At 47.1% G+C, this 21623-nt stretch overlaps 1 protein-coding gene across 1 annotated transcript; it reads right to left on the bottom strand.

Annotated features, from left to right (window-relative positions):
• Positions 1-9013: 9013 nt before the first annotated feature.
• LOC119950992 lies at positions 9014-19375 on the bottom strand. Its single transcript, XM_038774023.1, has 3 exons — positions 19338-19375; positions 14937-14988; positions 9014-9606 (listed from the first exon to the last, which is right to left on the bottom strand). Exons 1-3 carry the CDS (start codon positions 19371-19373, stop codon positions 9014-9016), a joined length of 681 nt encoding a protein of 226 aa, XP_038629951.1. The 5' UTR covers positions 19374-19375.
• Between the last annotated feature and the right edge of the window lie 2248 nt (positions 19376-21623).

Here is a 21623-nt window from a genome sequence, read left to right as displayed (position 1 = left end):
TAGAGGGTTTTGGCAGAGTTTTGCTCAGGCAATATCCATGGTGCTAAAAGCCTGGGTGGTGCCGTGTCCGGAGGTGGCGATCTTTGGAGTGTCCGCAGAGCCGGGAGTTCAGGGGGCAGAAGAGGCCGACGTCTTGGCCTTTGCCTCCCTCGTAGCCCGGAGATGGATCTTGTTGATGTGGAGGGACTCGAAGCCCCCGAGTGTAGAGACCTGGGTTAGTGACATGGCTGGGTTTCTCAGTCTCGAGAAGATAAAGTTCGCCTTATGAGGGTCAATGGTTGGGTTCACTCGGAGGTGGTAACCGTTCGTCGACTTTCTCGGGGAAAATTAAAATGTCAGCAGATGCAGTGTTCTGTGGGGGGAGGATCAGATTGTTGTTTTATGGTTGAGGTGTATGAAGATTGGAATGGGGGGGGGAAATGTTTATTTTACCATATTGATGTCATTGTTAATGTTATTTTTATTAAAATTTTCAAATACCTTAAGAAAAATAGATATTTTTAAAATTACTATCACCGTGCCCAATTAAAGAGGAAAGGAAAAACATACAGCTCTCAATCCATCCCACATCCCAATGGCATAGATTAATACTTGCTTTCCTGTTTGGTTCCTGTTAGAATCCCTGCAGACTCTGGCTGGATGTCTTCAAAATGCTGTTTCAACTGATTTGTTTCAACTTCCCCCTTGTCCTCAGACAAGTCTGAACTGTTGTAAATACTATTACTATCTTTTTAACTATCCTAAAGCAAAAGACCTTATGGTCTAACGGGGAGTCAGAACAGACTTCTACTCAAAAAGCTTTCTCTAAAGAAAAATGTCTTAACACTCCACCCAGCAATGACATCATCCCCAAACGGAAAACAAATTAACTCTCCATGCTGAAAACACATTAGCTCCCCAGGGACTCCTCCTAGTCAACAACACTACATTAGTCCAAGCTGAAAATACATTACTCCAATCAATTTCACCTCTGGCTTCTAAAAGCTTTCGAAGGTTATTTTAAAAACAGTACTGCAGTCAAACACACTCTAAGCTCGTCTGTTAACCCTTAAATTGGCAAATGAATTTAATACAATATATCTGAAGTCCTACATTCATCACAGACAAAACGCACAATACAGCTAACGGTGTCCAAAGTACATTCCATTCTATTGTGACCAACTTTGATATTACATATAAGGGGCAGGATTACTGAGCCGCCGCACCAAAATCGCGCGGGGGCGGAGAATGCGGCGTCAGACCGACAATCAGGTCCGATGCCTTCCCGCGATTCTCCAGCGACCAGAGAATCGCCGCCAGTCGCACGAACGTGGTCGACGTGGCGCCGGTCGGAGGCCGTTGAAAGAGACCCCCACGGCAATTCTGCTCTGGCGACTGGCTGAGTTCCCGCTAGTGTGGTTCCAACATAGCCGCGATCTGGGGGGGGGGGGGGGGGGGGGGGGTGGGGGGGGGGGGGGGGGGGGGGGGGGGGGGGGGGGGGGGGGGGGGGGGGGGGGGCTATTTCTTCGGCGCCAGCCCGCTGTGTGGGTCCACTGTGTCGCGCGGGGCCGGCACCGCAGACCCGCGTCCGGAAGTGCAGGGCCCCGTATCGGCAGCTGGAACTGCGTGGAGCACTCTGGGGTCCTGCAAGCCCCCTTGAAAACGGAGAATCACTCCAGACTTTCTAGAAAAATGTCCGGAGTGATTCGCGCCCGTTTTCTCACGGGCGTGGGGACATAGCCCCATTATTGGAGAGTCCCGCCAACGTCTGATTGTACTCTGAAATGATGTTGAAGTCATTCAAAGGTACAATGTGGACAGAAGGCCGGATTCTTCCACCCCGCCTGCCGCAAGATTGCAATAGGCGGCACGCAGACCATGTAAAGGTCTATTGACTTAGGGCGGGAATTCCCGGTCACAGGCAGGCGCGGCTGGATAATCCTGCCCAGAGAATTTTGGGATAATTATAAAGAATTAGCAAATTTCATCCTGTCAGCTGGTAGGGCTGAGGGACATCACAACAGCACCAGTACAGAGGCTTCTGGAGGCGATGCCTGTCTACGTTTCCTTTCCATCTGTGCGGAAGTGGCTAGAGAGGGAGCATGCCACTTGAATACTCTCTGAATGACTCCAGTGACGCTACAGAGCCAAAATTCACCCCCAATAATCTAAGTTGATGAAAATGTGAAAAATTGAATCACAACCAGGAAAAGGCAGAAGTGAGAGTTAACTTTCTTTCATTGGGCGGCACGGTGGCGCATTGGTTAGCACTGCTACCTATGCCGCTGAGGACCTGGGGTCGATCCCAGCTCCAGGTCACTGTCTGTGTGGAGTTTGCACATTCACCCCGTGTCTGTGTGTGTCTTAACCCCAAAACCCAAAGATGTGCAGGTTAGTGGATTGGCCATGCCAAACAACTTTTATTTATTTAGTTCCTTTATTTATTTAGACCCTCAAGAGTGCTTTTCCGTCAATTAAGGACTTCTGAAACATTGACCCTGTTCTGTTGTCGATCTGCTTTCAACAGGTTATGGGAGTTTGAAACTGAGTTATGTGCTTATTCCGGTACAGTGTGGCCCCACTTAATGTTGACCCAGTAAACCAAGTTTCACTTTAGTGTCGCTCATAAAACAGGAACCATGGGCTGGATTCCCTGGTCGCCGACGCCAAAATAGTGTTCGGCAATCGGCTGGAGAATCACAGTTCCCGACCAAAGCGTGGTCTCAAATATCGACGGCCTCGGGACGTTGCCTGAGGACCGCCACCCGATGTTCCGCCCCTGACCGGCCAAGTTCCCGACGGCGTCGGTCGCGTGTGGTCTCATCCGTCGGGAACTTGGTGTGGCGGCTGCGGACTCAGTCCAGCAGTCCCACAGTCGGGGGAGGGCCGATCCGCGGGCAGGGGGGACTTTATTAGGGGCTGGCGGCACTGTTGCTGTGTGGTCCAGGACGTGCAAGCCGACAAAAGGGGGGGGTACTATTTCGCGGGCCGGGTCTGCGGATGGCCTCCGCCATGTAGCACGGCTGCTGGCGAGTGCATGCGCGGCCACGAACACGGCACTTCTCTGGGCCGTATCAGCAGCTAGAGCCAGCATGCTAGCCCCTGGCAAAACAGGGAATTGTTGGCCATTTTACACCATTTTGTCTGAATGCCACCGTTCCCACACCGGCGTGGGGGACATAGCCCCAGGATCGGAGATTCCAGCCCCATATATCTGTTTAACATTGTGATGTTCACTAAAACATCATTTGTCATTTGATTTCCTGTTCGGTGACCTGCACATCTCATATGGCATTTTCTGACATTTGCCCTGGTGCTGGGAGTCAGTGCAGCCACCACAGAGGGAACCACTCCCTCCATTCCAGCCCACTCTTCCGCTGTCATTTCTGAAGTCCCTGCTCTCATTCACAGCTTCCATTCTTGTCTGTACAGACCCGGGGCCCATTGCCACAACTGGGAACTTCTTCATCTGCTCCCTCTTCCCCTCAAGTCGTTCCTGCTCTCAGCTTTCACTGAAGTCCTGGGTCTTTACTCGCTGCCACCTGCACCGATTAATGTCTGTCACTAGATGGAGCCAGTCCATCCAAAACCAGGAACGTGGTGAGTGTAACGTTTGAGTGGGCCATCCAAACCGCCCCCTATAGGTCGATTCATAATGTATTTGATGGCCACTGGCATTCAGAATTTCTGGCCTGGAAAATGGTCACTTTTAAATTCAATCACACTCGGCGACAAACACAATGCAGGCTAAACTGCTCAAATCGTCACCTGACCAAATTAGGTCAAAGTAAGACTTTTCGAATTTAGATTTGAGCTTCAATAGAAAATAAAGGCCACCCACACACAATGGGACAAAACTGCATGATTTCAAGCAAAAATGGTACGTCGAACACTTTAAAGCAGTGCTTAGCCAAACTCTGTCCCACTCTGTGCGGAGTCTGCACGTCCTCCCCGTGTGTGCGTGGGTTTCCTCCGGGTGCTCCGGTTTCCTCCCACAGTCCAAAGATGTGCGGGTTACGTGGATTGGCCATGCTAAATTGCCCGTAGTGTCCTTAAAAAAAAAAAGTAAGGTTGGGGGGGGGGGGGGGGGGGGGTTGTTGGGTTACGGGTATAGGGTGGATACGTGGGTTTGAGTAGGGTGATCATGGCTCGGCACAACATCGAGGGCCGAAGGGCCTGTTCTGTGCTGTACTGTTCTATGTTCTATGACCACATTTTAATTCTTGAAAATTGGGCAACCTCCCCCCTCCACCACCGTGAGGGTGGCGGGGGGGGGGGGGGGGATGGTGACGGAGGAAGAGCTTTTGAGTAGTGGGCGGGGAAGGTGAGGGAAATGATTTTGTCCACAATAGTTTTAAAACTCTGATAGGATCTTAAACTTAGGAATCATGCACACACATATTAATAATCTTTATTAATGTCACAAGTAGGCTTACATTAACACTGCAGTGAAGTTATTGTGAAAACCCCCCAGTCGCCACATTCTGGTGCCTGTTCGGGTACACAGAGGGAGAATTCAGAATGTCCAATTCACCTAACAGCACATCTTTCAGGACTTGTGGGAGGAAACCGGAGCACCCGGAGGAAACCCACGCAGACACGGGGAGAAGGTGCAGACTTTGCACAGACAGTGACCCAAACTGGGAATCGAACCTGGGTCCCAAGCGCTGTGAAGCAACATAATAATAATCTTTATTGTCACAAGTAGGCTTATACTAACACTGCAATGAAGTTACTGTGAAAAGCCCCTAGTCGCCACATTCCGGCACCTGTTCGGGTACACAAAGGGAGAATTCAGAATATCTAATTCACCTAACAGCACCTCTTTCGGGACTTGTGGGAGGAAACCGGAGCACGCGGAAGAAATGAAATGACCATGCAGACACGGGGAGAACGTGAAATCTCCGTACAGACAGTGACCCAAGCCAGGAATCGAACCTAGGATCCTGGCGCTGTGAAGCTACAGTGCTAACCATTGTGCTACCGTGGGCACAGGCTAGGATCAGAGGCTAGGAATCTTGCTAGGTAACGCACCTCAAATCCATCATTTACAAGGTGGAAGTCAGGAGTGAGATGGAATACTCTCCACTTGCCAGGATGAGTGCAGCTCCAACAACATTGAAGAAGCTCAGCACAATCCAGGACAAAGCAGCTCGTTTGATTGGTACGCTTTCCACAACCATTCACTCCCTCCACCATTGATGATCAGTGGCAGCAGTATGAAATATATACAAGATGCACTGCAGGAACTCACCAAGGCTCCTTTGGCAGCACTTTCCAAACTCACGACCACTACGATCTATAAGGGCCAGGGCAGCAGATACCTGGAACATCACCAGCTGAAGGTTTTGCTCCAAGTCACTCACCTTTCTGACTTGGAAATATATTGCTGTTCCTTAACTGTCACTGAGTCAAGAACCTGGACCTCCCTCCCTAACAGCACTGCAGGTGTACCTGAAGGAAGGGCAATAAAATGCTGGCTTAGCCTGTGATTCCCACATCCAGTAAATGAGCAAAACATAGTCAGAATTTCTATTTTATTTTTACTGTCTGATTCGTTGCTCTGGACTAATTTCTAAAGTAAACCAAGTCATAAAGCTACCCCAATTCCATGGGTTTTCAATTTTGTGTTCATAATATCTTGTGTGGATCCTGAATGTATATCTTTTGGAAGTCGGGATAGATAAAACTATAGACTCTTCCTTATCTATCATTGACCTCCACAAACAAAATCACCAGATCAGCTTTAACAAAGTCATACTAACTCTCTCTGATCAGCTTCAGTCATTCTGTCCATTATGACTGCTGCTAGGGCTCACCTGAAACTGATGTGAAACTTTCTGCCTGTAGGTATTCCGTACACTTTTCTTATTTAGTGGAGTTACATGAGCAAATTCCCAATCCAACAGCAGAACTTCCAAATAAAGGTTGAAAGTTCTGACTAACATTTCTGCAATTTCCTCACCCAGATCTTTTCATAGCCTGAAGTGGAAATCATCAGTTCCTGCAGTTTATCTGTTTTAAGTCCCATTACGTTTTTCATTCCGTTATTTATAACCAATCCAATAAGTTACTTTCTTGATGTATTTTTAATTTCCCTTCTTTCATGGGCATTTTAGAGACTCTAATGTAAAATATTTGTTTAATCTGCCATGACCTTGTTGCCTAGTATCACTGAGTCTGTCTTTAATAAACCCACATCTCCCTTAGCCATTCTCTTACCTTTAATATATTGAGAAAAACTTTTATTCTTATCCTTTAAATCCTTTGTGTCCTTATGTTTGATTTTTAAAATTCTCCCAGAGGTTTGCAAGAATGATCCCTGGAATGAAGAGCTTGTCATATGAGGAGCGGTTTAGGGCTCTGTGACTCATTGGAGTTTAGAAGGATGAGGGGGGATCTTATTGAAACTTACAGGATACTGCAAGGCCTGGATAGGGTGGACGTGGAGAGAATGTTTCCACTCATAGGAAAAACTAGAACCTGAGGGCATAGCCTCAGACTGAACGAACAATCCTTTAAAACTGAGATGAGGATGAATTTCTTCAGCCAGAGGGTGGTGAATCATGGAACTCTTTGCCACAGAAAGCTGTGGAGACCAATTCACTCAGTGTCTTTAAGACAGAGATAAAATGAAATGACATGAAAATCGCTCATTGTCACGAGTAGGCTTCAATGAAGTTACTGTGAAAAGCCCCTAGTCACCTGTCCGGCACCTGTTCGGGGAGGCTGTTACGGGAATTGAACCATTCTGCTGGCCTGCCTTGGTCGGCTTTAAAAGCCCATGATTTAGCCCAGTGTGCTAAACACACCCCTAGATCGATAGGTTCTTGATTAATAAGGGGATCAGGGGTTATGGGGAGAAGGCAGGAGAACGGGGATCAGAAACATATCAGCCATGATTGAATGGCAGAGTAGACTCAATGGGCCGAATGATCTGATTCTGCTCCTGTATCTTATGGTCTTCTCTCTGGGCATCAACTTCTTTTGGTATCTTTCAAAAACCTACTTATTTTAGATCTGTACTACACAGACCACAGAAGCTGACAATGGTTTGACTTTACAAGTGGCACTTTTCCTCTTTAGGGTTACGTATCGGCACTTCTTTCAATACCTTCCATTCTTTTATGTGTACATTCACCTGTTAACAGTTCAGCTCAGTTTGATGAGTGTAAGCTTATATTTCATTCCTTCCGAAGCAGTTTTAGTTATGTTTAAAACATTGGTTATTGAGTGATCTCTCCCCTTCTCAAATTTAATGTCAAACTCTACCATGTTATCGTCACCATTTGCAAGATGTTTCCTCGCTGTCAGTTAATAATTAATTCTGGCTTGTTATTTGTTGACTAAGTCAGAATTCACAGTGTGGTATGTTTTATGTGATACCAGCTGTGGCCAGGAGGGAGCATTCGAGGACCAAAGAGAGAAAATTTGGAGGCGGATTTATCAGTTTAGGTGTCACAACCATGTACAGCTTTCAAAGTGACTTCTGTTGTTTATTTTATAAAGGTTTGGAACAAAATAGAATTCTGACTATTTTTGCTTTATTAGATATAGTTCATATCATTTATAAATCAAAGTCAAGGCTTGCCTGGGAGAGCTCCAGCAGGTTAGGGTTAGGATTAGGGTTGTTGCCAGACTGGGCTCATGGGACCATTCACTTTAAGAAGGGTTATATGTGCATTGGGGAGAGTGCCAAGAGAAACAGCAAGAATGATTCCATGTGGAAAGGGGATGAATTATGTGGGAGGTGTAATAATTCCAGGAGGCACAGAGTGAAAAGTTAAATTGGCTAATTTTAAACTAAAATAAAGCCACTCCCAAGGCACATAAAAATGTCCCGGACTCTCTGGAATTCCCGGTCCGGGTCTGGGAGCTATATTTAAAGGTCCCTTTTAAAGAGTCCCAGCTGGACGGGCCACCACCCGCTCACCACAGGAGCTCCTAATTCTACATGGCCGTAGGGGAGATCAATCACCGATCCCCCGTGGTCCCTGTGAGGATCCCATGGTGACGAGGCGCAATGCGCAAGTGCCGCCGAATCGGGGGAAGTGATACCAACTGGAAAGCAACTGAGCACCGAAGGGCCACAGACGAAGGCTCATCATCGGCGCCAGCCTCCAGGGCGGGGGATCAGTCTACTCAGTCTCCATTTCAGATTCCAAATCTTCATAATCGGGGGGGGCGGGGGGGGGGGGGGTGGAGAACGACAACGACGACTCTCAGGTCTCCCATAAGCTGAGTCCACTTGCCAAAGGTAGTTGCGACGGTCGTCAGGGACATCACTGTCTGCTGAAAGCGTCTCCCCGCTAGCGTGGGCTCCCTGCTTCTCACTGGGCCCAGGTTGTTTATCACATCCTTCCCTTGGACTTTGACTGTCAGAAACCGGATCATATTGCCCCTTAATTGGAAAAAATAATTGGGTACTCTAAATTTATTTTTAAAAAAGGAAAAAAAAAAGAAACCGGATCAGTCTTTTCCAGCGCAACACCTGGGATCCATTGGGAGCCATTTCCAAAGTTTCGCACACAGATGGCATCTCCTGCTCTGAAGACCCTTTCGGTTCCGTTTTGAATGTATGAACTGCCTGTTCGGCCAGGCCATCAGACGATGGATAGTATGGTGCCATTCGGATGTGCTTAATGCTGTTCGACTGGAATTCACCACTGGTAAGAGGAGTATCGTTGCCGGATATGGGGCAGCACGGTAGCATGGTGGTTAGCATAAATGCTTCACAGCTCCAGGGTCCCAGGTTCGATTCCCGGCTGGGTCACTGTCTGTGTGGAGTCTGCACGTCCTCCCCGTGTGTGCGTGGGTTTCCTCCGGGTGCTCCGGTTTCCTCCCACAGTCCAAAGATGTGCGGGTTAGGTGGATTGGCCGTGCTAAATTGCCCGTAGTGTCCTCAAAAGTAAGGTTAAGGGGGGGTTGTTGGGTTACGGGTATAGGGTGGATACGTGGGTTTGAGTAGGGTGATCATTGCTCGGCACAACATCGAGGGCCGAAGGGCCTGTTCTGTGCTGTACTGTTCTATGTTCTATGTTCTATGACTTCTGATATGCCGAATGTACAGAGAATTTGCCGGAGTTTTCCTATTGTTGCATGAGAAGTCATGGAGGATGTACAATGTGCTTCTCACACTTTGGATGCCGACCTTAATAAGGAACATGGATTCTGTTGGATACAGACAGAGCGACCACAAGGAAGAAATGATGGAGGCAAAACAAAAAGGTTCAGTTATACAATACAAATACTCCAGTCCCAGAAGGTCCTCTGGCCCGGCCCACATCCGGGTTGGCGTTTCTATATTTTCTATATTCTTACCGGAGGTGGCGCCGACTTGAGCGTGCTCGACAGCCAAAGCCTTGGCCTGTTTGGCGGGGCCGGCGAAAGTTACGGAGAGTACCACCCTTGTTACGGCATGGAGGGCGTTAGTGCGAAAAATGTACTGCATTCGTTCCACATATTGGACCCAGTCACCTGTACTTGCATCAAAGGTTTCCCGTTTTCCTATATGTGGCATTTCTGTTGTTGGTAAAGCAGCCTCCTGATGTCTTTGAAAAGTGGGGTGAGTCCTGAGAAGTTGGCGCTGTCGGCAACTCCACTTTATCCTTGTCACCAGTGTTGGATCTAGACAGAATGACCACACAGAATCGATGATGGAGGCAAAACAAAAAGGTTTAATCAAACAATACAATATGCAAACTCCACTGCGACCCACATTTGGGTCAGGTTTTTTATATCTGCCAGGCCTCCCTTGTTCAGGGGAAGTCCCACCCCTTAATGGGGAAGTATGTATTCCAACGAGGTCACAGGAAACCTAATAGTCCACATCCTCCTGGCCATTTTCATGAGTGACAAGAGGCCGAAGGTGGGAGCATCTGGTTCTCCTGGCATGAGAAGCACTGCTTCACCAGATTCCTGATGCCTGTATCGAGCCGGGCCGCCAGACATAGTTTCTTACGAGCATTTTCATCTTGGATACCTGGGGTGCTATTGTGTAATTCCGTCAGGATTGGGCACCAACCTGGGCGGGGAAACTACTTGGACTCCTCACAGGATGATGCCATCTTCTAACTCAGCTCTTGTCGGTTAGTGAGGAAGGACATCATGTCATACGTGGGGTTCCACCATTGAAGATCAAATTGTGCAATTTTATAAATGTGGAGTCCTTTTGGGTCTGTGCTTGAATTTGCTTCCCAGGATTCTGGCACGGCATGTAGGAAATTCAAGGTCATGATGACTTCTTCCAATGCTGGCAGAGGGGCCAAGCTTGTGGGCAGCTGGAGGTGACTCAGGGCCTCCGGATTGGCAATGTATATTCCTGGGTGGTGCTTGAGAGAGTATTCATAGGCCGCTAACAATAATGGCTAATGTTGGATCCAAGGCGAGGGGGGAATTGCTTTATCTTCTTTGAAAAGGCACAGCAGTGGTTTATGGTCTGTCATGATTGTGAAATGTCGGCCGTAGGCATTTGGGTGAAATTTCTTCACCCCAAAAATAACAGCCAGTCCCTCCTTTTCAATTTTTCCGTCTCCGACAATGTTCTGGGTACATAAGCTATAGGTCTCTCTGTGCCATTGTCCCATTGATGGGAAATCACTGCCCCAGTAATGCTACTCCATATGGAGAGGCATCACGTGTTAATACCAGTTCTGTCTTGGGTCGTAATGAGACAGGATGTTTGATGATAGTAAGTGCTGCTTGACCTTCACGAAGGCTTCATCCTGTGGCACCTGACACAACCACTTCTGGTGTTTCTTAACAGTGTGTGCAGGGATGACAATAAAGTGGCCAAGTTTGGGATACATTTCCCGTAGTAGTTTATGAGGCCTAGGAAAGATGTTAATTCTGTTTATTTCATGGGGTCGGTGCCTCTTTGATAACCTGACATTTATCATATGGCCTTTTTCACCGACTGGGTATCCTAGTAGATCACTTTGCCTGACTAGAAGACATATTTTTCTCACTTTAGACGGATAGCTGCACCAGGAAATTGTCTGAAAACCTCCTCCAGGTTTGCTCAATGCCCTTTTCCCTGGCTCCTGTATATCGTCCGAGTATAATGCCACTTTATTTAACTCTTGGAGAATGTTCTTCATCATGCGTTGAAAAATTATACATGCCGACAAGACTCTGAAAGGCAGGCGTGTATATTTGTATACACCCTAAGGGTGTTAATTGTCACGTACTTCCTGGATGATTCTAGCAGTAAACATGGCTCATATCTAATTTGGTGAAAGTTTGATCCACTGCCAGTTTAGCAAATAAAGCTTCAAGGCATGACATGGGATCCTGATCTAAAAGTGAGGCTTTATTAACCTTTCGTTTATAATCCCTGCAAAGGCGACCAATTTATAGAATTTCATAGAATTTACACTACACGAGGAGGCCATTCGGCCCATCGAGTCCACACTGGCCCTTACAAAGAGCAACCCACTCAAGCCCACGTATCTACCCTATCCCTGCAACCCAGCAACCCCCACTTAACCTTTTTGGACACTAAGGGCAATTTAGCATGGCCAATCCATCTAACCTGCACATCTTTGGACTGTGGGAGGAAACTGGAGCTCCCGGAGGAAACCCACGCAGACATGGGGAGGACGTGCAGACTCCGCACAGACAGTGACCCAGCCGGGAATTGAACCTGGGACTTGGGACCTTGGAGCTGTGAAGCAATTGTGCTAACCACTATGCTACCTTGCTGCCCCACTTGTCGGGCTTGAGGACGGGCACTGCTGTTGCAGCCCACTCTGTGAACAGCACTGGTCATATTATCGCAAGGCTCTCTAACCATTCGAGTTCAGTCTCTACTTTGGTGAGCAAAGTGTATGGGACTGGCTGTGCTCTGAAATATTTGGGTACGGTGTCAGGGTCAACATAAATCTTTGCCTTACTCCCTTTATTCTACCAAGGCCTTATCATAGAATCTACAGTGCAGAAGGAATTCAAGATGAAGGCCTGCCACAACCCTGGAACACTACAGCAGTGGGGGAGCATCTGTAGGTGGGCCTTCCAGATTAGGGCATCCATCTTCCAGCCTCACAATGTTCCAGGATATCCATCTTTGTTCCCAGGAGGACCCTTCAGGTCTTAGAGTGCTCCTGGAGATCCATATTCATTTTCAGGAAGTCCACCTTTCTTCAATAGTGGGTCAGTGACTTTGGGCCTCTTTCTAATATGGTACCTGGATACAACAGCAGATTAATTGCCATCAGGCCTACAGAAATACCCACTTACATAGTTAATGAGGTCGGGGCTGGAAGATTTGCCGTGTTTCCCCGCCAGCCTCCACAGTGGGAAACTCCACGTTCCCGCCCCTGACATGGCACCTAGTCTCAAAATGGGAGAATCCCGCCCTGGGAACGGTTATTCCGCTCCTGTTTTTGGCGGGTAGGAAAGCCAGTTAGGCAGGGAATCCAATCGGATACCCCAACCGGCTTTTACATTGGCGGGAGTTCCCGTTGACATTGTTCCTCCCTGCCTCAATTTTTATCGGATTGGAGTGCCGTTTAAAAATGGCGTACAATCGGTCAGGGGCTGAGGTAGCTAGCGGAGTGGACTTGTTCAGTGCCTGTCCCACCAGCATGACAACATCCTGCCCAGCCCTTTCCTTTTTTTCTCAGAGTGCTTGAATGTTTGGTGCGTAAATTCGGTAAGGCAGCTGCAGGGCTACCCTCTGCTTTTCTCGTCCGGAACCACACTTTTGGAAAAAAAATCATAAAATTCCGCCATTAGTTCCAGTACCTTCTGCTCTTTCACTGAAGTCCTGCAATTCTTACCTTTGAGTATGTACCGAATATCCTTTTGAAGTTTATTATTGAATCTGCTTCCACCACCTGCTCAAGCAGATCACAACAACTTGCTTCGAAAACAATTCTCGTCATCTCCCTCCCCAGTTATTTTGTCAACTCTCTTAAATCTGTATCCTCCTGCCAGAGGAAACTGTTTGAAATGAAGTGAAATGAAAATCGCTTATTGTCACAAGTAGGCTTCAAATGAAGTTACTGTGAAAAGACACTAGTCGCCACATTCCGGCACCTGTTCGGGGGGGGGGGGCTGTTACGCGAATTGAACCGTACTGCTGGCCTGCCTTGGTCTGCTTTCAAAGCCAGCGATTTAGCCCTGTGCTAAACAGCCCCTCCCTATCTGCTCGATCAAAATCTTTCATTAATTTGAATACGTCCACTTAACCTTACTTTAGCTTTCCCTGCTCTTGGAGAAAAGAAATTGCTGAAAGAACGATAAACATTTGGAATAAATAATCAGGTATGATGGAAGAACAGACAACAATTTCGGAATTCAAAATGCAGTTGGACCAAAGACAGGGCTGGTTCATGCTGGGCTAACAGGGTGGTCACCTGGCGGGCAATGTGCTAAGAGGTGTCAAAAAATGGAGATAAAAATAAGATTAATGACTAAATGGAAAATTGAATTATTTAAGATAGGTGATACTGCATTTCAAGCTTAATTAGTGTTATATAACTTCATATTAACCAATAGTACACTTCAGGTCACCTTAACCTGCCATGTGGCTTGGCATGGGTGAGTACGGTCACATCTTGTGCTTGTGAACAACAATTATCTACAATATTTATAAAATGTAAGAGGTACTCAGATAAATACGCAAAATACTGCGGATGCTGGAATTTGAAACAAAAACAGAAGACACTGGAACAACTCAGCAGATCTGCCAGTATCTATTAGGAGAGAAACAGAATGAATGTTTCAAATCATAGACCCTTTGTCTGAACTGAAAAGAGGGAGAATGTTAGAGTAGAGGAAACTGCAACAAAAGGTAGCAACTTTAAGAACAAACGACTAAGATGGCCTGGTGTGAGAGGGCGGGATTCTCCAGTCCTCCAGCCGCGTGTTTCCTGGCGGCGCACCGTTCGCTGGCAGGGGACTCTCTTATTCCGCCGCTTGTCGATGGGATTTCCTATTGGAGCTACCCCACGCCGCTGAGAATCCTAACGGCTGGAGAATGCCAAGCAAAATCTTCCATGACAAATGGGCAGCAGGATAGCATGGTGGTTAGCATAAATGCTTCACAGCTCCCAGGTTCGATTCCCGGCTGGGTCACTGTCTGTGTGGAGTCTGCACGTCCTCCCCCTGTGTGCGTGGGTTTCCTCCGGGTGCTCCGGTTTCCTCCCACAGTCCAAAGATGTGCGGGTTAGGTGGATTGGCCATGCTAAATTGCCCGTAGTGTCCTAATAAAAGTAGGGTTAAGGGGGAGGTTGTTGGGTTACGGGTATAGGGTGGATACGTGGGTTTGAGTAGGGTGATCACCCGGAGGAAACCCATGCAGACAGAGGGAGAATGCGCAAGCATTCCAAGGCTGGAATTGAACCTCGGTCCCTGGCGCTGTGAGTCAGCAGTGCTAACCACTGTGCCACCGTGCCGCCCCAGAGATATAAACAATTTGCATATCTAAAGTCAAGGAAAAAAATTGGTCAGGATAATGTAAGGAATTACACTTCTGTTGTCTTTGATTTATTTTTGGTATTTCTTTTCCTTTCAATTTTTTTTACTTATTTACACAGGGTAATAACTTCAATTCTATTTTTCATTGCTTCTATTTTATTACCATGAAATTAATTCCTAAAATTGAAAATGTCTTAAAGTTTCAGTTAGTAACTGTAATAAAATCTTTATCACTATGTTTGTCATTCTGAAGTAGTAAGGAAAATGGCAAAAAGTCTTTAGGGCGCTAAAATTCAATTTTCCCAAGTTGCTAACAAACTTCGAGCCGGTCCTGACCAAATTGTGCGACTGCTGGAGGGATACACTGAATGGATAGATGGCCACCTCCTGCCCTTGACATCTAATGTTCTTGTGTATTGCACATCGCACCTTTTTTCTTCAATCACAGAGAGGAAATGGCACTTTTGCTGTGTCAAGCAAGGACAATGCCTCTCAGCAATGCACTGAAATTTTGATGAGTCAGTATCGAAGCATACCAGAAATAGATTCAGTGCTTAGAATGCAGGAGGAATCATCAGGTCTCAGAATCTGCAAAAAAAAAAACATGGAACCATGATGCAATTGTGCTCAGATCTCTGATCTCCAAATGTTCTCCACTGGAGAATGTGTTACTGTGCACTAATCTGCTTGAATCAGTATGTTCCCAATGTCTGCTGGTATCTCAAAACTTCATACTACACCCGCCCTCCTGCCCATATGCTCCATTCCCTGCCCACCCACTAACTTCATCTTACCTCTGGACCACTTTCTTTTTTTTTATAAATTTAGATTACCCAATTATTTTTTCCAATTAAGGGGCAATTTAGCATGGCCAATCCACCTACTCTGCACATTTTTGGGTTGTGGGGGCGAAACCCACGCAGACACGGGGAGAATGTGCAAACTCCACACGGACAGTGACCGAGAGCCGGGATCGAACCTGGGACCTCAGCGCCGTGAGGCGGTTGTGCTAACAACTAGACCACCGTGCTGCCCTACACTTTCTTTTTTAAATTAAATTTTTTTTTAGAGTAGCCAATTCTTTTTTTTCAATTAAGGGGCAATTTAGTGTGGTCAATTCACCTACCCTGCACATCTTTGGGTTGTGGGGGGTAGACACGGCTTCCTGACCGCTTTCTAGGGCTGACTAGACTGTTCATAATAGTGGAGTGTTGTTATATCTTTATCTGAACTTCAAACCCCATAACTGATGTCCCGCACAGACCATTGGCTGCCTCTTGTCCTACCTCTGCCTTCTCACTGAAAACTGTTTGCCGGTTGTTGCCATCTTCAGACTCAACAGATCTCAATTTTCCAACTTCCCTCACTTCTGGTCCAGGTACCCTTCTTGCATTAAATCCCACCTGCCCAGCTCCCAGCATTTTCACTGATTAACAATGTATATTCATCCTCAAGCCAAGCAGTTCAAAATTCTTGCACTTCCATAAATCCCTCCACAGAATGTCTCCATCCCATCCCTCGAATCTGTTCCCAGATCCCTCTGAAACGGGTTATTCCTCTCTACCTTGGGTGTTCTTTGCTTCCTCTTACTCCATTCGGCACTCTAGAGATGGCAGAACCTCCAGTCTCGCCCTTCCTCCTCTGTGGAATTTCTGCCCTAACCCTCCACCCTCAAAACCCCACCTCTTTACCTTCCTCGAGCACCCTTCCTAATCAATCCCTGCCTAGCTTGATTTCCACTTTCCTTATGTCTGTGATTTAGTTTTTAAAATGTTGGATATAGCAAATTAGTATAGCAAATTAAGCTGCTGTTATCTGCTGTGGTTCAATGGATAGCCATTTTTACTTCTGAATCCAAAACGTGCGGATTCAGGCTTCACTCCAGAGATTTGAACAGATGATTTAAGCTGACACACCTGAATGCAGTACCTGAAAGAGTGTTTTCTTTCAACTGGGATATTAAACTGAGGCCTCTTCTGTACATTCAGATGGACATAAAAGAGTCCAGGGCACTATTAAACAAAGCACAGTTTACTATTCCCAGTGTCTCAACCGATGTTCACCTCTCAACCAACTAGCAAGTCATTTATTTTATTTATTGCACGTGGGATCTTGCTGTGTGAAAATTGGCTGCTGTGCTAATGACAGGATAGGTACTTCAAGAAGAACGTCATTGGTTTTGAATCACTTTGACATCCCGAGGAGTGAAAGGTGCTTTATTAAAGGCAATTGAATGGACCACTCCAGTGTGTGGTTATATTTTGAGATTTCCATTGAGAAAACCAACTTCTCACAAGGCAGCTTAAGTACTGAATGGGTCATAGTGATTAAATGAATGAATGGCCGAATGTAAACTCTGTAACAGCTTATTAGTGCTCATTGTGACAGTAAAAACAGTAAAACGTGGAGGAATATTGGAAATATTCATTTTTGTGTTAATTGAACAGCAGAATATTCTCAGAGCCACTGTTGTGGTCAGCAAAGGGTTAAGCAATGACGGCTCTACTTGTGAGAATTGAGGGCAGTCTGGAGATGCAAGTTGAGACTGCTCTATTTCCATGTGTCAGCCAGATTCTCAGACGGGTTGAAATATTTGGGAAGGGTTAACAGGGTCTGACATAGATCCAAACTGCTCCACAATACCTCCAAAATTACAGTGTGGTGACCTTGAATGCGCCTGAAGCAAATGCATCTGATCATAACAGATAAATCGCTCCAGTAAAACTGGCCTGAAACTCAAGCTCCTTTTAAAGACACTGCCTAATTAAATTTGTTAATTATTTATGGCAGTCTTGCTGCATAAATCTCATGCAGCGTTGCCATGGACACAGCTTGGAATCCTGTTTTGGTTTAATTGCAATGTACAAACACCAAGATTCCAGATTTAAACCCTGCCCACCTGTTGGAAATGAGGTGGGATGGTGGTTAAAAGAGGTCTGGAGGGTTCATGGCCACCAAGTTCCCGATGTGGTCACCATTCTAACTACACATTTTTGGAGACGGGCAAGGTGTCTTATGTTAAAATTGCAGCTAGCACCCAGGCGACACTGTGGTCATGATAATGTCACTTTGAGAAATGTTTGGCTGCTCATGTTACTCCAGTGATGTCAGAGTGTGGGTGGAGCTGAGCTGTGGCTCTGTTTTTTAGTTTCACTTTGAGAAAAGCTTGGGTGTGTCTGTGTTTTTTTTTTGGTTTTGTTTTTCAGTGTGTTGGAGCTGAAGCCAGACAAAGCAGGTGTACTGCTGTTCTCTCTGCCATGAAAAGACTATCTCTTGATTATTTGGTGAATTCAGAATTACAAATATTTTCAAGAATGAATGTAAATCTAATGTGCTTCTGTTACAAGGTGTTTCTTTTGTCTTCTGGATGTTGTTTGGGAAGTTATTAAGGATTACTTAGTGTTATATTCTTTGGGGGTTGTATTTGAATTGATGGTTGCTAAGATGTTCACTGTATCTTTTAAAAAGGTTAACTTGAGTTCATAGAATAAACATTATTTTGCTTTAAAAAATACTTTTCTATTTCTGCTGTACCGCACCTGTAGAGTGGGCCGTGTGCTCCCCATACCACAATCTATTAAAAGTTGTGGGTCAGGTGAACTCCATGATTCACTATGGGGTTCTCTAAATCCTGGCCCATAACACTGTAACTGAAAATCGTGGTAAATCTCACCCAGTGTCCAACCAATGAGTAAAATCAAGCAGGACTGGTCTCAGAAACAGCGTTTACAGGGGTACTCACCTGCAACATCATGATTCTTGTGCTAATTAGATTTTCAGGAGAGATTCTAGCTTCCAAATCACTACCTACTCTTTGTTTGCTATGGGTAAGCTGTATCTATTTATAAATGGAGTGGCACGGTGGCACAGTGGTTAGCACTGCTGCCTCACAGCTCCAGGGACCCCGTTCAATTCCAGCCATGGGTGACTGTCTCTGTGAAGTTTGCAGTTTCTCCCCGTTCCTGTGTGGGTGTCCTCCGGGTGCTCCGATTTCCTCCCACAGTCCAAAGATGTGCAGGTTGTCAGTATGTCAATCCCCATATCAATAACAGGTCAAAGCTCGCCTGTAGTTCCTTCCTCTTTTCAAGCTTTGCTGGGTCCCCATCCTCTGCATAGCTCCTATCTACCTCCAACACCTCATCTATTACCCTCTGCCACACCAACCTCTCTTCTTTGTCCACCCTGGTCCCCTCACCACCGCCTTTAGAGCCTCCCAGACAACCGCCTTCGACATCTCACCCGTACAGTTGAAACCTACATATTCCTTAATTACCGTTTCAATTTTGTCACAGAATACATCTTATTTCCACCCCGGCCTCTGCGCTACCCCCTTCTTCAGCACCATATCCACCCAATGCGGAGCATGATCTGACACTGCAATTGCCGAGTATTCCAACCCCTTAATCCCAGCCAGCAAAGCCTTTCCCACCATGGAAAAGTCGACCTGCAAGTATGCCTTATGGACTGCTGAGAAAAATGAGTACTCCCGCTCCCTCGGGTGCAGAAATCTCCAAGGGTCCACCCATCCCATTTCCACCATTAGCCCAGCTAACGCGCTCGCCCCCCCCCCCCCCCCCCCCCCCCCCCCCCAGCCCTGATGGGACCAGTGAGCGCGGCCGTGACCTGTCCAACCTTGGCTCTTGCACCAAGTTCCAGTCCGCCCCCACTATAAGTTTGTGTGTGTCCAAGTCAGGGATGGCCCCGAACACCTTCTTTGCGAATCCCACATCATCCCAATTGGGACCGTATACACTTAACAGCGCCACTAACCTCCCCTCCAGCGCCCCTGTCACAATCACATATCTACCCTCCCGGTCTGCCACCACCTTCTCCACCTGGAAGCGAACTCTTTTGCTGACCATTACCGCTACCCCTCGAGCCCTTCCGTCAAGTCGAGAGTGAAACAGCTGACTAACCCAGCCCTTTTTAAGTCTTACCTGGTCTTTCATCCTCAAGCGAGTCTCCTGCAGCATTGCTACATAGGCTTTCAAACATTTAAGATGCGCAAGCACCCGTGACCTCTTGACCTCCTAGCCCTCTCACGTTCCATGTGACTATCCTATCTGGGGATCTAAAATGAAGGAAATATAACAGATATAAAAAATATGATGTGGAGCAGGAACCCTGTTGAGTTTGGGCTGAATGGTCTCATTTTGTGCTGTAATGACTTTATAGGTAGAGTTTACAAGCTTATCATGCGCGCAACAGAGGCAGAAAAGGACCTAAAATGCCAGCACGTCCGGCAGGCTGGTTTGCTGATGCCATCCTGGTGCCTGCCATTTTAGATGAGACATAGGAACATAGCAAGTAGGAGTGGGAGTAGGCCATTTGGCATTTGAGTCTGCTCCGCCATTCAATACGATCCTGGTTGATCCTCTATCTCAACACATACTCCCACATGGACTTCCGGTGACAGAGAGCGGGAGGCAGCCGCACATTGGAGGGCTCCCGTTGAGGAACGGCATTTTCGGGGTTTAACGCCCGGTCCCAGGGGCAACAGAGGTGGCAAAAGCAGGGAGAAGGCCCAGTGAAGGGAAATGTTGAAAACAAGTTTAAAAAAAAACGGCTGTGAAAAAAGCGGCTGAAAGTCTGTCGGGGAGTGGAAAGGTCACCGCGGGGACGGCAAGGAAAGTGGAAGCTGGGGCACCAGGGTAGGCCGCATTGCTCACGGCTGAAGAAATGACTAAGGTGATGGCCGCGGAACTCGAAAGGCAGTTCACAAAACACATGGAGGCAATGAGGAAGGAGATGGAGGTGGTATTGAAAGTGCTGGTGGAGGAGGCGATTGCCCCGGTGAGGACGGCGGGGGCGAGCGCAGTGGTGGAGGTGCGGGAGCAAGGTGAGGCGCTGAAGGAAGTGGAAGAGATATTATTGCAGCACAGTGATCAAATTATCTCGATGGGGAAGGAGATGCGGAAGGTGATAGAGATCAACAAGGGTCTGCGAGCCAAAATGGACGACTTGGAAAACAGATCCAGGTGACAGAATCTGAGGATTGTGGGTCTTCTCCAGGAAGGCCTAAGGCTGACTGAGTATTTTGCCACGATGTTGGCAAAGCTATTGGGGGAGGGGGATAATCCCTCCCGATATGAACTGGATCGGGCTCATTGGTCGTGGAGGCCTGTACCAAAGGAGAGTGAGCTGCCAAGAATAGTGACTCTGTGTTTCCGTAGGTACAGTGTGAAGGAGAAGGTCCTGTGCTGAGCAAAGCAGAAGCGGGTGGTGCAGTGGGCTAGAAGGCACTGTACATCAGTAAGGTACATAGTATACCCAGCTACGTTGAGGGTGACCTCCAAAGTCAAGGACTTTTATTTTGGGACGGCGGAAGCAGCGGAGGAGTTTGCGAAGGCAGGAGAACTGAAGCACTGTTGAGAAGTGGTCATGTACCGATGTAGCCTCATGTAACTGTATTTTTTCACTGGGGCTGATGTATGTGCTAAATGAGCTAACATTGTATGTACTTGGAAAAGGGAAGAGATGGGACTTTCGCTTGCAATGAGGGTTCTTTGGGATGTGGGTGTGTATGCGGGGGTTGTGTGCTAAAGGGGATTTCTTGGTTTTCCTGGGACCGGGCAAGGGGGTAAGAGACCCGGGTGGGAACCTCCAAGCTGGCCGGTTTAAGCCGGCCAGTGAACGGGAGTGAGGTGGGGGGAGGGGCTGCGGCCATCGGAGCCTGGCAGAACAGGTCCCGATGAGTCTAGCCGGGGTGGAAAGTTGGGGGGAAGGAACAGAGATTGGGGGGGGGGGGGAGTTTTGTAAGAGGAGGTGGAGGGGAGGAGTCGGTGAGGGGGGGAGGACTTGCAATGCGTGGGTGTCATTTACGATACTCTTTCGGGGATTGGATGGCATTGAATGTTAGGCGGAAGGGGGGTGAACTCTATCGGTTAACGGTGACCATAGGCGATTCCTGATTCCTTTTTCTTTTTTTTCTCCTTTGTTTGTCCCACCGTGGGAGGGTTTCTTGTATTTGATGCTTATATTGTCAGGTGGGTCGTTGTTTGGGGTGGTGGGAGGATGGGATCGTTGTTGTTGATCAGGGGATTGACTTTGTATTTGTTACCGTTTACCGCTTGTTGGTGGGGTGTAAACTTTGAAGAAAACGTGAAAATGGAGAATAAAAATATTTTACAAAAAAAACCACATTCTCCCACATTTTCACCACACCCCTTGATGCCTTTAGAGTCCGGAAATCTATTTAAATTTTAAATTCTATTCGGTGACTT

Source organism: Scyliorhinus canicula, chromosome 16 (genome assembly GCF_902713615.1).
Source record: "Scyliorhinus canicula chromosome 16, sScyCan1.1, whole genome shotgun sequence".
NCBI lineage: Eukaryota > Metazoa > Chordata > Chondrichthyes > Carcharhiniformes > Scyliorhinidae > Scyliorhinus > Scyliorhinus canicula.
This window is presented reverse-complemented; position numbering and strand designations above follow the sequence as displayed.